Genomic DNA, 13,944 nt, shown 5'->3' with positions numbered 1-13,944 from the left:
AATTTGGCACCTGCTGTCAGCTTGGGATTCCTTTGTATTGCTTTATTCCCTTAAGCAAATAGGAGAGGAGTATAGTTTCCATTTAGTCTATGCACCTGTGGTTGGTAGGTCATCCGACCACGTTTCACTATTGTTTATTTATATGCCTATGACTGGTACATGTTCTGACTGTGTGTTTTGTGGTTGTATTTGATATGCTGAGGGAAAGCCATAGAGATTAAATATTACTGTGCTGTATCTAGCACCTGCCATAGATAACTCCTACCACTTCCCTGCCCTTTTGAGAATCAGAAATTGTAGGAGACGTACGCTTTGCTATTGTATAGCTCAGTGGCTCTCAGACTTCAGTGTGCATTAGAATCAAAAGAGGGCTTCTTAAATCAGAGTTCTGAGCTCCGCCCACAGAGTTTGAGTCAGCAGGTCTTGGTTGGGGCCTGAGAACTTGCATTTTCGACGAGTTTCTAAGGGATGCTGATGATGCTGGTCTTGGAGCCACATGACAAGAATCACTGGTATAGTGTGATGAATAGACACAGGCCCCTTTGAGGGCGAATACCTCCAAAGAATATTCAGTGATAATTGAGTAAGTGAATTAAAATCAAATTTAAGCAATAGTTTGTGAAATAAATGTAAATAGAATGAAACATTCAGAAAACTTTCCTGTGCTTTAACGTTTAAAAATTCTTCTTTTAAGGATGCCTGAGTGGCTCAGTCTGTGAAGCATCTGACTTCAGCTCAGGTCATGATCTCACGGTTCATGGGTTTATGAGTTCAAGCCCCACATCAGGCTCTCTGCGGTCAGTGCAGAGCCCGCTTCGGATCCTGTTTCCCTCTCTCTCTACTCCTGCCCCACTTGCACTCCCTGTCTGTCTCAAAATAAATAAATGTGAAAAAAAACCTCTTTGTTAATATACATACTTGCATGAAAATAATCATCTAAGATTTATTTTCTCTCCAAAGTACTGCAATAGAACCTTAATCTTTGACTGCACCCTAACACTTAACCTCTTGCCTGTTCAGGGCCCTGTGTCAGTCTGGATGCATTCCATACCAAACAACCTCTAGAATGTGAGGCTTTTGAACCTACCTTTTTTTCCTTTCTTTTTAAAAAATGTTCATTTATTTTGAGAGAGAGAGGAGAGAGAGCGAGCACACGTGAGTGGGGAAGGGCAGAGAAAGAGGGGAGAGAAAGAGAGAGATAAAGAGAGAGAGAGAGAGAGAAGCCCAAGAAGCTTCTATGTTGTCAGTGTAGAGCCCATGGCGGGTCTCAATTCCATGACCTTGCAATCATGACCTGAGCTGAAATCAAGGGTCAGAAGCTTAACCAATTGAGCCACCTAGACGCCACCTACCTTTGCTTTACTAAATCTTTTCATCATTATCGTCATCTCAAATGTAAACCACACCATTTCCAAATGTATTTATAAATATACTAGTTAAATAAAATAAAACATTTTACTTGTTGTTTTTAAGGAAACATATACCACAATAATCTTTAAAATCAAAGTTATAAAATATTGTCATTATACTTAATCTTGAATCAGCGCTTTAATCATAGTGTGGTAAGAATTTGCGTTTATTTTTAATTACAATTTTTTAAGTTCTTATTTATTTATTTTGAAAGAGAGCGAGCAGAGGAGGGGTAGAGAGAGAGAGAGAGAGAGAGAGAATCCCAAGCAGGCTCTGCACTATCAGCTCAGAAACTGACATAGGGCTTGAGCTCATGAACTGTGAGATCAAGACCCAGGCCAAAATCAAGAATCAGATGCTTAACCAACTGAGCCACTCAGGCGCCCCTCTAAGAATTTGCATTTAAAAAAATACTTTTTCTAGGGAGTCAGTGAGAAAAGCAGACCCCTTTAGAATGAATCATTTTAACTGTAGCTACCACGTGTTTAGAGGACCTACCGGTGAGTTTGTTTGTAAGCTGTAAAGAAATATATGAATGTTAAGCTTTATTATTAAAGGAAACGATATTTCTTCTTTATGTATTTGCGTCCCCTTGTGTGTGTGTTTTCCTTTTGTAAAACACTTTTTTATGTCTCCTCCGTTGTTGAACTCCCAAGTAATTTGTTTCTCTTCTTTCAGCTGGCATAGAGCATAGGTAGAATCCACCCTCTAGTGGTCAAAAACATCATGGGGAAAAAAAGACATTTATAAAGACAAACCATTACAAAGAGATTGATTTTTTCTTGGGACTAGTCTGTGACCTAGTTCCAAAGGCAAATCCAAGAGAAGGCTCCTAGAAATGTTTAGACAACATAGAAAAATCCCCAAAATGATGGATAGGTTTAAGCCTTGTTTTGCAAGTGTTTCTGTTTCAGCAGGCTGTCTGTGGAGTTCTTGAACCCTGAGCTTCATCATCTATAACATATTCTTTCATTTGTCCTTAGATTTGTTTTTTGGAGGAGAATGCTAACTATTTGTAAGAACGGAACTCAGAACAGTGGTGGTTTGCTTTTCTAGCGTATGTGTAAGATTTTTTTCCCTTCCAATGTAAATTGATGATTTGCACTCTATTAATAAATATAGAGATGTTTCAGAATCTTTAACATCTCCAAAGGTTTTATTTTTTACATGTTAAAAGGTGCAGTTCTCCTTATAAAAAAGGTTTTTTGGGGGGCGCCTGGGTGGCTCAGTCAGTTAAGTGTCCGACTTCGGCTCAGGTCATGATCTCGCAGTCCATTATTCAAGTCCCGCAATGGGCTCTGTGCTAACAGCTCAGAGCCCGGAGCCTACTTTGGATTCTGTGTCTCCCTCTCTTTCTACCCCTCCCCTGCTCCCCCCCCCCTCAAAAATAAATAAACATTAAAAAAATTTTTTTAAGTTGTTTTTTTTTTTAATAGCAGTGCACCTTATTGTGATGGTTGTTAAATGGCCTTAAAATGTCTTCTCTTCCAGTAAGACTAGATCTTTTCCCTTCATGCACCCCTCCACCTAAAAACTACCCTTAGTGAGGTCAGCCTTTTCTTAATGTTACCAGTTATCTTCTGCCCAAATCACTGTAGACACAGAGCATGAGCATCGTTTCCCTCGGGAATCAGCAACATGACTTCGAGTTGTGATAATACAAATAAAATACCTATAAAAGCATCTCTGACACTTTCTTCTTGTGTTACACAAGTAACACATTTTCAGTGTAGAAAATTAAGGAGTGGAAATATGCACATTTAAAATATAAAAAGCATCCTTTAAATTCACTGCCTGACAAAAACTACTGTCAATTTCAGGATGCATTTCCCCAGGCGTTTTTTTTTTAATTATTCCAAACCAGACATTTGCCAAGGAAAGAACTCTTGTTGTAAATTATTTATGCAAAGGTGAGTTTGCCCTGTGAGTCCGTCTTCTTAGCAAATTCCATGCGCGCAGTGTGATTGAGCATCTTCTATATTTCACCGACCTGGGCGCTAAGGAAAAGAGAGAACGGACAGTTGTTAAAGAGAAAATACAGAATTTGGGATCAAAGTTTGAGCCGTGAGTCAAGGTTTTCCCTCCAGTGGGAAACTGGATCCAGCACAGAGAGTGTCAGGGGATAAGGCTGAGAAAAGGCTTAAAGGAGTGGGTTTTGAAAAAGTCAAATGTAATCAGACTCTGTTTCATATTAGAGAAGCCCAGGTATTTGAGCTTCTGACTGGTGAAACCTGGGCTCAGGCATCTGTGCAAGGGCAGAGCTGGCACTCTTTTGTGTTTTTCCAGTAAGCGGGCTTTGTTGCCATGGGAAGCGGCGATTCAGGAGAATGGTACCCTCCAGGGTTATGATGCTTAGTGCCTCTGTGGCATATTCTAGGTGGGCACCTATTTCAGAATTATAGCACCTTCGTTGTCTTTTAAAATCAGGTTTGCGCCGTGCTCCGCGGACCAGAGGGACACATGCCACAGTGGTTACGTAGTGGGTATGTATTATATGTCGGGCACTGTGTTGGATGCTTTCCTCGTGTTACCAGGCACTCCCGTGAAATGCCAAGTGCATGTCCTCCTGGAGATGGGGCAGGGGCCCTCCTTTTATAATGACTTCAGTGACTTGGGTTGCCACAGGCGCCCATGAATTACCTTGATGGAAGATGTCACACGCTGGCATTGAGCCAGTGACACCTGGATGGCCCAGAGCTCCCTACCTGTAAACACGTAACACTGGGTGGCAAGAAGAGGCTAGTGGAAGGAGAACGGTGTCAGATGCACTTTATGTGAATAAAAGATAACTGGAGAGGTGAAAATCCTACAGTCTCTTCACTCACATGTTCAAATCACTTCCGCCTCCGATGCTCCACCGTCTTGATGGCTCCTGAAGAGCCCTGCCCGTGGTCAGGCGGTTGGTTACACCAGGTGGCGATGTGGCTCCACAGGGGACCCATGACTTCTGTAGCAATTCCAACCAGTTTCTCTTTCTCTCTGTCTTTTTAGGTATTCTTTCTCTGGGCCTTTCCCCCAGTCCCCCGCCCCCCATCTCCCCCTTGGTATTCTGGATCCCTGTCTTCCTCTTTGGCTCTCCCTTCTGCTCCCACACCTCCTTCTCGTTCTGCTCTCCCTCTCTCTCTGCTTTCTCCCTCCCCCAACTTAATGTCTTTGGACCCAAAACCCTTCTTTTTTTAGCTATCACATAATAGATCCCCTCAGTACCTAGTTCAGTCCTTGTCAATGTGGTCAGACTTCATACTGTCATTGAAATGAGTGTTCTTTCTCCGAATTGCTTCTGTTTCCCTTGGGAGAAACTGCTGATTCCTTCTGTTCAGTTAAGATCTACTTGCAGAAAGTGGTTTTCTGCGCCTTTCCACCCCATCCCCTATACCACCCCCACTGTATTAATGAGATTCTATTGTATTGGAAAGTGCCTCGAACAGAAACTGGCCCCTGAAAGGGGGTTCAATAAATGTCAGTTCCCTCGTTCCTTCCAGAAGGACTCTCAGCGTCTCTAAATAAGACGGGGCAGGACCCTGGGACTCCCTTTCATCCTCATTCTCTTTGCCACCCTCCACATGCAACTTCTTACAAGCGTTGCTGTTTTACTTTGTAAATGGCTCTTGACATTTCTTCTCCAGCTGGCCCTGCCACCACCCTCCTCCTGGCCATGTTTTCCCTGGGTCTATTGCCATACCTCTTAACTGATTTCTCCATGTTCATTCTTGTGGGTCTTTCCCCCCATACTCCGAAAGAGTAATCTTTCTGAAAGGCAGATCTGACTTGTCATATCCCCTGGCTCCCACTCCACTGAAGGTGCCACCTGGTGCCTGCCTGTCTCTCGTTTCTTCTCTGCCCTCTGCTCTTCAGTAGACCACAGCCCATCTCTGGAATGGGCCAGAGGCTGGGTCCCCTCACCATGAGACTTCTGCACTCTCTGCCTGTCCTGCCTTGAATTTCCCTGGGTGCGTCTCCCACCTTTTTGATACATGCGCACAACCCACCTCTCAGCTCACTGTCCTTCCTCAGGGAAGCCTCTCTGGATCTCTGTCAAGGCCAGCTCCCCTGCTTCTCCTTCCCCCGGCACCCTAGACCCCACCTTGCTCACACTCACCCAGTTACGGTTTCACATTTGCTCGGATCATTGCTTGGTGTCTGTCTCCTTTAAATGCCCCTAGTAGAAGTATTGTCTATTTTCACACCGTGCCTGGCACCCAGGAAGCATTTAATCATCACTGTATGTTGCATTAAAGAATGAATCAACAACAGAGGCAAACAGGAGACCGAGAACATGGCCAACCTTCGCCCAATGACGGTGGAAGGCAGCAGCAGCCTAGAGGGACAGGGAAGACAGACTCACTGCGTGATCTGTTAGGATATGACATATAGCTGGCTCTCCGTTATCTGCCTTTTTGGAAACCCAGGGAGGGACGTGAAGATTTGTAGATGGCTCAGCCGCACATACAAAACAGGGAGGCTTGAGAGTCTAAAACTTTAGCCTCGATGTATAGTCCTTTCAATATAAGGTTTGTAAGAACGATAGCAATGGAAACATTGATTGATTTGGGTATTTTCTCCCTGGCTCAGGTGTCTCCATCAACAAAAAAGATAAGAAACGAGGGAATAAAGAAAGAGGCAGTATCAGCAGCCCCCATGCTCCCCATGGCAGCTATGCTCTGTCTCCTTACACAAGTTCCTCCTGTTTACAGAAATTTTCCTTTTTCTTGCGTGCGTGTGTGTGTGTGTGGAACGTAATTGCTCCATGGAAGTCTGTACAGATACTAACATCAGGTGTATTTAGAACAGAACATGCGGGCAGTGGGGGGGCACCTTGGTGGCTCAGTGGGTTAAGCGTCCGACTTTGGCTCAGGTCACAATCTCATGGTTCGTGGGGCCCCACATCCGGCTCTCTGCTTCCAGTATGGAGCCTGCTTGGGATCCTCTGCCCCTCCCTCTCTCTCTCTGCCCCTCCCCCACTCACACTTTCTTTGTCTCTTTCTCAAAAACAAGCTAAAAGAACAGAAGCCCGGAACACTCAATAGGATTAAGGTGAGCAGGGAACCATACCTACATTTTCCCTCCTGTTTTTAAAAAAGATTCCTATTGGGAATGTATCAGCAGAGAGAGAGAATGACATAGCATGTGCACACACACACATTTTATTCTGAGTGGACAGAATAAAACGTGGCAGTGGCAATTGTGTTCTAGAACAGTTCAGACCCCGGGGGAGTAGAATCCTGGCTCACTCCTGTGCCTTTGCCAAGTCAGTCAGGAGCGTAGGACCTTGGTCTTCACAGGAGGACACAGGGGAGTTCTAGCCTAGTGGCAGAACATTCAGAAGGTTCTTAGTAGCTCAGACATCACCAGGGGTGGGGGGTGCGTCTCTCTTCTCTCTTCCGTTTCTATCCATTTACTTACTTACTTTTATTGAAGTACGCTGACACACAGTGTTGCGTTACCTTAGTGATTTGCCATCACAGTGGTTTGACAAGCCTATACAATACACTGTGCTCTCCCCGAGTATGGCCACCATCGGTCACCACACACGTCGCTGCTACAATACCATTGGCTGTGTTCCCTACGCTGTACCTTTCCTTCCCGTGACTTACTCCTTCTGTGACGGGAAGCCTGTACCTCCCACTCTTGTCTTCTCCGTTTATCCCATGAATTTGGCACTCACATCTAGGTAGCCCCACATGAGCCGAGGGTTCATATTCTCTCACTGCTGGAGGAAGGCACCCAGGGACTGGTATTCGATTAAATCCATAGTCGCGGATGGGCCTTCTTGGTTCTGCCCCCAAATCCTTGCTCTCAATGCATTTCCTCTCCTCACAATGAAAATTTCAGGCTTGCCCATTCATGTTGTTCTCGCCTCAAGTTCTCGTGTGATGAGAAGGATCTAGGACATTGGTTCTCCAAAGGGGCTTATGTTCTCCAAGGGACAATGTCTGGAGATCTTTTTGGTTGTCACAGCTGGGGAGGGGGGGGGCTGTTGGAATCTAGGGAGCAGAGGCCAGGAAGGCTGCTTACTGTCCTGCAGAACACAGGACAGCGCTCCCAACCACGAGGAATGACCTGATCCAGAAAGCCAATACTGTTGCCGTTGATTCTGGGTGCTACACACTGAATTTTGTCTCTCCCCATTTCACACGTCGAAGTCCTAACCGCCCCCCCCCCACCCCAGTGTGACTGAATTTAGAGACAGGGCCTTCAAAGAAGTGATGAAGATTCAATGAAGTCATCGGATGGGGCAATAAACCCCTATGACTGGTTTCATAGAACCATCTGGGACACCAGGGGCGTGTGCCCACAGAGAAAAGGCCGTGTGCAGCCTCAGTGAGAAGGTGGCCATCTAGAAGGTGTGGAGAGAGGCCTCAGGAGAAACCAAACCCGCTGACATCTTGACATAGCATTTGCAGCTTCCAGCTTCCAGAACTGTGGGAAAATACATTTCTGTTGTTTCATCCTCCCGGTGTGTGGTGTTTCATTATGGCAGCCTGAGCAGACTCCTACACTAGGGAATGCATTTTGGGGACAACATAGGAAATTAGGAGGAACACAGGAGGTTGTGTGTCTTTGGGCAACCCTCTTCACCTTTTTGACTCTTAATTCCTCAACTATATAATTGGGGCTAGTCATGCCCATCATTTTGGGCTGTCGTGGGGATTAACCAATTTAGCGCATGCAAAGGGCCTGATGCAAAGCAGGTGGCAGTAATGTACTATTAGACCATAAGCTTCTTGCTGGTAGACTCGCCATTTCGCTTTGTATCCACGGTACTTGGAAGCCCCTGACACATTGTAGGCACGTCTTAAATGTGTGTTGGTTTAATCGAGGACACTCTGGGTGCTGATTCAACAGCTATTTTGAGCATCTTTTCTGTACCAGATGCTGTGGGTACAGCCGTGAACGCTGTAGTCACAGCCTCTGCCTTCAAGCTTATATTCTAGTGGAGGAAGAGAAATAATAATCAAGAACAGGACTAAGTTGAAATATGATTTCAGACAGTTATAAGTGTTGTGATGAAATCAGTTAAGTGTTATGACGAGTAACTGGTGGAAGATGCTTTAGACCGTGTCAGAAAATTATCTGCAGAAGCGATTTTGGTTTGTTTTGTTTACTGATAAAAGGTGTGCCTCGTTGGTGACTGAAATTCTACAAGAGCTGTTGCTCTTGTGAAGTCGTTTTCCAAAGTGGTGAACAACTCTTGGTACAATCTTCTCTTCATTTACCCAGTAGTTACATTCCAGGAAAACTCGGTGTATCTTAAAAACTGTGAATGTACGTGTATAGGAATTAGGTTCTAGACCCGGAAAGTTCCAGACAGGGTTTTCACCTCTCTGAATTTCCAACAGGATGGTCCGAAGTTGTGAGGGACGCCAGGGCTATCCTTTGTTGTGTGGGGGTATCCTAGACGTTACAGGAAGGTTAATATCTCTGGCCTCTGCCCACTAACTTCTGGTCAAACCCTTCAATCATGGTGATAAGCAGTCCCTCCCCTCCCCCAACTTTGAAAACAATCTCTAAAGGGCAGTCTAGCTCCCTTTAAGAGTTATGATTCTGCAGGTCTCTAGTGACCTAATCTTCTCATCCAGCTGTTCTTGCCCTCTAGAGCCTTTGATCAGCTCACCTTGATTTCCTTCCCTCCGCTGGCTCCCATGACATTGCTGTGCTTGGACTTTCCTCCTCTCTTTTGCCTCACCCTTGCCCCATGTTCCGATCTGATTTCTCCCTCTCCACCTGCCCTTCCATGTAGATCTGACCTTGGTCCCTTCTTTTTCCCTCTCCAAGGTTTTTCTTTGATAAAACTTCAGCACCACTTCCAGGCCACTGGTTCCCAAGCTGCTCATTTCTATGCTATTTAAGCCTATTTTTTCCAGCTAAGTGAGTCCCTAGGTGAGCCCTAAGGCTCACCTTAGGGCTAAGTCCCTAAGCGAGCCCTAGGTTACATATGCCCCACATCCAATTGGCCAACTTTCTTTAAAGCCTGTTATTCCTTTGGCCGTACCTTTCTGTGTTAATGGCGACATCACCCACTCACTCAGCCTAAACATGGCGGCCGTCTTGATCGCTCTCACTCCTCACATTCAGATGATTGCTGTGTTCTGTTAGTTCTAAGGAATATTGGAATCGAATATTCAGGAGCAAGTCATGTGAAGATGGGAGCAGTGTTGGTGATGAAGGTCAATGCCCTGGAAAGGGTCACTCTGATCTCACTCTTCTGCTCTTTTGTTTTATTTAAAAATTTCTTTGGACTAGCCTAATTTTTCTACACCCTGGGCATACTGCCCTGAGCTAATTTGTTTGCCCGAATTAATTACTAGCGGGGGTGGGGGCAGCCTCATTTTCACAGAAGCCTTCTCTTTTGGAAGGAATGCCTTTTTATTCAAACAGTCCGATTTAGGTTTTTTGGCACCCAGTGTAAAGGGTGCCTTGACATTTCCATAAAGACATTGAAATGTTACCATCCCTGAAGAAACGGTTTCAGAATACAAAACCTTTATCTTTTTCTTTTCCCCTAAGGAAGAAGAACATCACCAGCCTAACTATCTCTGTAAAATAAAACTTCCTCATTTGCTTTTCATGTTACTAGTGGAAGAAGATAATGATGCGGTTTGTAAAATATGAAAACAATGATATGAAATTTGCTTTTGATTTTTGTCTATGTAAATAACACTTCAATTATGAGGTCAAAGATGCTTGCTAGGGTTATCTATTATTCTTCCAAGTGATTTTTGAAAGATCTGTTAGGAGAGCAAATACACTTGAAAAGATGTTCCTTGTGATTGTTACTCCATACTGAGTCGCCAAAAGACAATTGACTCTTTTTGTAGGTTATATATTATTCATATAATTTTTTTTTAATTCTGAGAAAAATCACATAACATGAAATCTACCTTCTTAACAAAATGTTTAAGGGTCAGTACAGTGTTGCTAATGATACACACGTTGTCATAGAGAAGATATCTAGAACATTTTCATTTTGCATAACTGAAACTCTGTATCCATTGAACAGCAACTCCCCATTTTCCCCTTCCCCCAGCCAGTGGCGACCACCATTCTACTCTGTTCCTATGAGCTTCACTACTTTATGTAGCTCGTATAAGCGGAACCGTGAAATATTTGTCCTTCTGGGACTGGCTTATTTCACTTAGCTCATAGTCTCAAGGTTCATCCATGTTATAGCACATGACAAGATTTCCTTCTGTTTTTAAGGGCTGAATAATATTCCATCATATGTATAAACTGCATTTTCTTTATCCATTCATCTGTTGATCGACATCTTGGCTAATGGTGACTATGTTGCAGTGAATACGGGTGTGAAAATGTCTGTTCGAGATCCTGTTTTCCATTATGTTGGATAAATCCCAGAAATGAGATTGTAATTTATATGGTAGGTCTATGTTTAATTTTGGGGAGGGGGGGATTCTCTATATTTTTTTCCATAGCGGCTGCACCATTTCACCTTCCCACCAGCAGTGCATAAGGATTCCAGTTTCTCCATACCCTCACCAAGACTTGTTATTTTCTCTCCCTCTGTGTGTGTGTGTGTGTGTGTGTGTGTGTGTGTGTGTGTGTGTTTATAATGGCCATTCTAACAGGTATGATGTGATATCTCCTTGTGGTTTTGATTTTATTTCCTTGACCAGTGATCCTGAGAATCTTTTTGTATACCTGTTGGCCATTTGTATCTTCCACAAAAAAAAAAAAAAAAAAAAAAAAAAAAAAAACCCAGCTCAAAATGGATTAAAGACCTAAATGTAAGATGTGAAACTCTAACGCTCCCTGAAGAAAATATGGGGGAAAAACTTGTTAGCATTGGTCTTGGCAATGATTTCTTAGATATGACACCAAAAGCAGAGGCAACAAAAGTAAAAGTAGGCAAATACGGCTATATCAAACTAAGAAACTTCATGGCAAAGGAAGCAATCAACTGAATAAAAGCCAACTATGGAATGGGAGGAAGTGTTGGCAGTGTGCATATTTGATAAGAAGTTAATATCCAAAACTCCTGTAAGAAGAAAGATTTTCTGTTGAATGTAGATCAGGAATCAGCAAACTTGTTCTATAAGACACCAGAGAGTAAAGATTTGGGGCTTTGCAAGCCATATGATCTCTGTTGTGACTACTCAGGCTGCCATTGCAGTGGGAGTGCAGCCAGAGACGATACATAAATGGATGAGTGTGGCTGTGTCCCAACAAAACTTCATTTACAACACCAGGCTGGGATGGATTTGGCCCGTGAGCCGGAGTTTGCTGGATCTAGAGCAGGGTTCTCTGTCTGGCTCTCTTAGCATTTTAGCTGCATAGCTTGTTGTGGAGGGCTGTCCTATGCCCCGTAGGATGTTGACCAGCACCCTGACACTGGGTACCAGGGGCAGCTCCTTCCCTACCGCCCTGGTTGTGATAACCAAAAGTGTCTCTAAAAGCATTGCCAAATGTGTTCTGGGGGCAAAAGTGCTGTCAGTTGAGAAACTCTGATCTGGATGATCAAAATATTGATGAAGAGTGATAAGAAATATTGCCCTAAAATTACAAAAAGTAGGGTAAGACAGAACAATTGAAAACCATGGCATATTTGTCTCAGGTAGGTCGAGGTCTCCTCTGAGGGGCTGTTATCACCACCTAATTTGGGAAAGCAGTTCAAAAACAATAGCAATTGAAAAGTGTTCTGTCGATAATGCAAATATGAGTTTAACCTACTTTTGCAACAGGGACTGAAAACAAAACAGTTCAACACATTAGCATGTCTTAATGAAACTTGCTGGGTTTGGAGGTTGGCTATGGGCTGGAAAGCTGGGGAGAAAAAAAAAAAAAACTACTCAAACTAGTAGTTCCAGTTCCCGTTTGAGCAAAGGTTTATTTTTTCTGCTTATCTGAATTCAGAACCAACACAGGCAGGGTGATTTTTGAAAGCACTCACGTGTTTCTCATTGTTTGGACAGGGCCAGAAAAAAAAAATGGCTCGGTTTCACTGCAAATTGGCACTGATGCATGTTTTTGAAAGTTAAAAACAGTATAACATTCATGAGTGAGTCTCAGAGAATGTTGTCCTCTTGTCCTTTAGAATAAACACCTGTTTTGCAAATAGAGTAAAAGCCGTCTTTATTGAGAAACTGTCGGTTTCTTTTTCTCCATTGCTCTTCATCTATTTTTAACCATTAGCATTTTAAAGTACAATTTAAAATGTTATCATTGAGATCATCATAATTTTAAATTAAAAAAAAAAATACCCCAGGTTTTACCAGGAATTTCAGCAAAGCCTTTTTTAGCCGAATCTCTTCTTGACCTGAAAAGCAAAGGAAATACATCAATCCTTTTCTCCAAATACTTTTCTCCTCTAATAAAATTCTCTGTAGTTGCTGGATAACACTTTTCCAGTCGGAGGAAGGGTGGTCCCCATCCTTGAAAGGAGCTGATGCCCCATGCCTTGAGCCCTGCTGCTCTCATCCCCGTCTCCTGCGGCCACAGCAGATGCACTCAGTGACCCCTGCCTCCGGGTCACCAGTGCCGTTGGACGCGATGTCGTCCCGAGACCATCTGGTGGATAAATGGGATCGCTTCCTTTATACTTGGGATCATGAAAGAGGGTGATGAAAACAGACTCGTCATAGGAAACTCTTCCCGGAAACCCACGTTTCCATACACCCCGAGGGACTCAAATCCTTAAATCCCATCTGTCCGCGCCATGCTTCCGATCAATACCCAGCCGCCTCTCTTGTAGGCTGGTCCAGTGTGGGGGTGATTGGGACACGTGTGACCGCAGGCCTTTTTCTCCGTCCCTCAGGTTACCACGGCCTCTACTGCGAGGAGGAGTACAACGAGTGTCTGTCTGCTCCGTGCCTGAACGCAGCCACCTGCAGGGACCTCGTTAATGGCTACGAGTGCGTGTGTCTGGCCGAGTACAAAGGTGAGCACCACCCCCTTGGCCTTCTTGCGCCCGAGTGGCCTAAACGACCTCATGCCTTTCTCAGCTTAAGTGCACCAGCCTCTAATTGGAGCATTACCTCATTCAGAATCCAGACCAAATGCTGGAGGTGGGATGATTCATGGGGCCGAAGAGACCAATTTGCACGTCTGGGGTTTCCTCCTGGTAGATGGAAACTTCTCTCTCCTGTCCTTTCCTTCTTCCTGTACCCCCTCTGTCTTCTCTGTTGGGTGCGTTCGGAAGCCTGTGATAAAAAGTGGGATGCGGCGCACCGTGCGACCCGGACCTGAGGACCTGGCGGTGGAAAGCGCGGGGAGGGGAGCGTGGGGCTGTGCGGCGAGCCGGGCAGAGCTGGGACGCCGCGCTTTTCCGAGGAGGGCGCAGGTGGCCTCACACGTTGGCCACAAAGCTGGTTCTCGTTAAGTGAGTCACTCGCGAGGGAGATGTGAGCTCATTTGAGTGGATGCGTGTCAGAGTCACTCTGGAAAAACAGCCGACATCGGCAGGGTGCTGATAATGTGCAGAGCTCGTTCTCGGCCCCGTGTGCGTGAACTCATCAAGCCCTCACAGCAGCCCTGCGAGGTGGCAGTGGTGTCCCTCAGAAGCCCAGCCAGCACGTC

At 44.6% G+C, this 13,944-nt stretch overlaps 1 protein-coding gene across 1 annotated transcript in view; it reads left to right on the top strand.

Moving 5' to 3' along the window:
* The window catches only part of DNER (delta/notch like EGF repeat containing), a 316,552-nt gene that overhangs the window by 263,463 nt on the left and 39,145 nt on the right, over positions 1–13,944 (top strand). Inside the window, exon 9 of the mRNA XM_042950397.1 lies at positions 13,184–13,306. Within this exon, the coding sequence (XP_042806331.1) occupies positions 13,184–13,306 (123 nt within the window). The remainder of the gene's footprint in view (positions 1–13,183; positions 13,307–13,944) is intronic.

The sequence above is a fragment of the Panthera leo genome, chromosome C1 (assembly GCF_018350215.1).
Source record: "Panthera leo isolate Ple1 chromosome C1, P.leo_Ple1_pat1.1, whole genome shotgun sequence".
NCBI classification, from domain to species: Eukaryota; Metazoa; Chordata; class Mammalia; order Carnivora; family Felidae; genus Panthera; species Panthera leo.
Note: the sequence above shows the minus strand (reverse complement) of the source record. Positions and strands in the feature narration are given on the sequence as shown.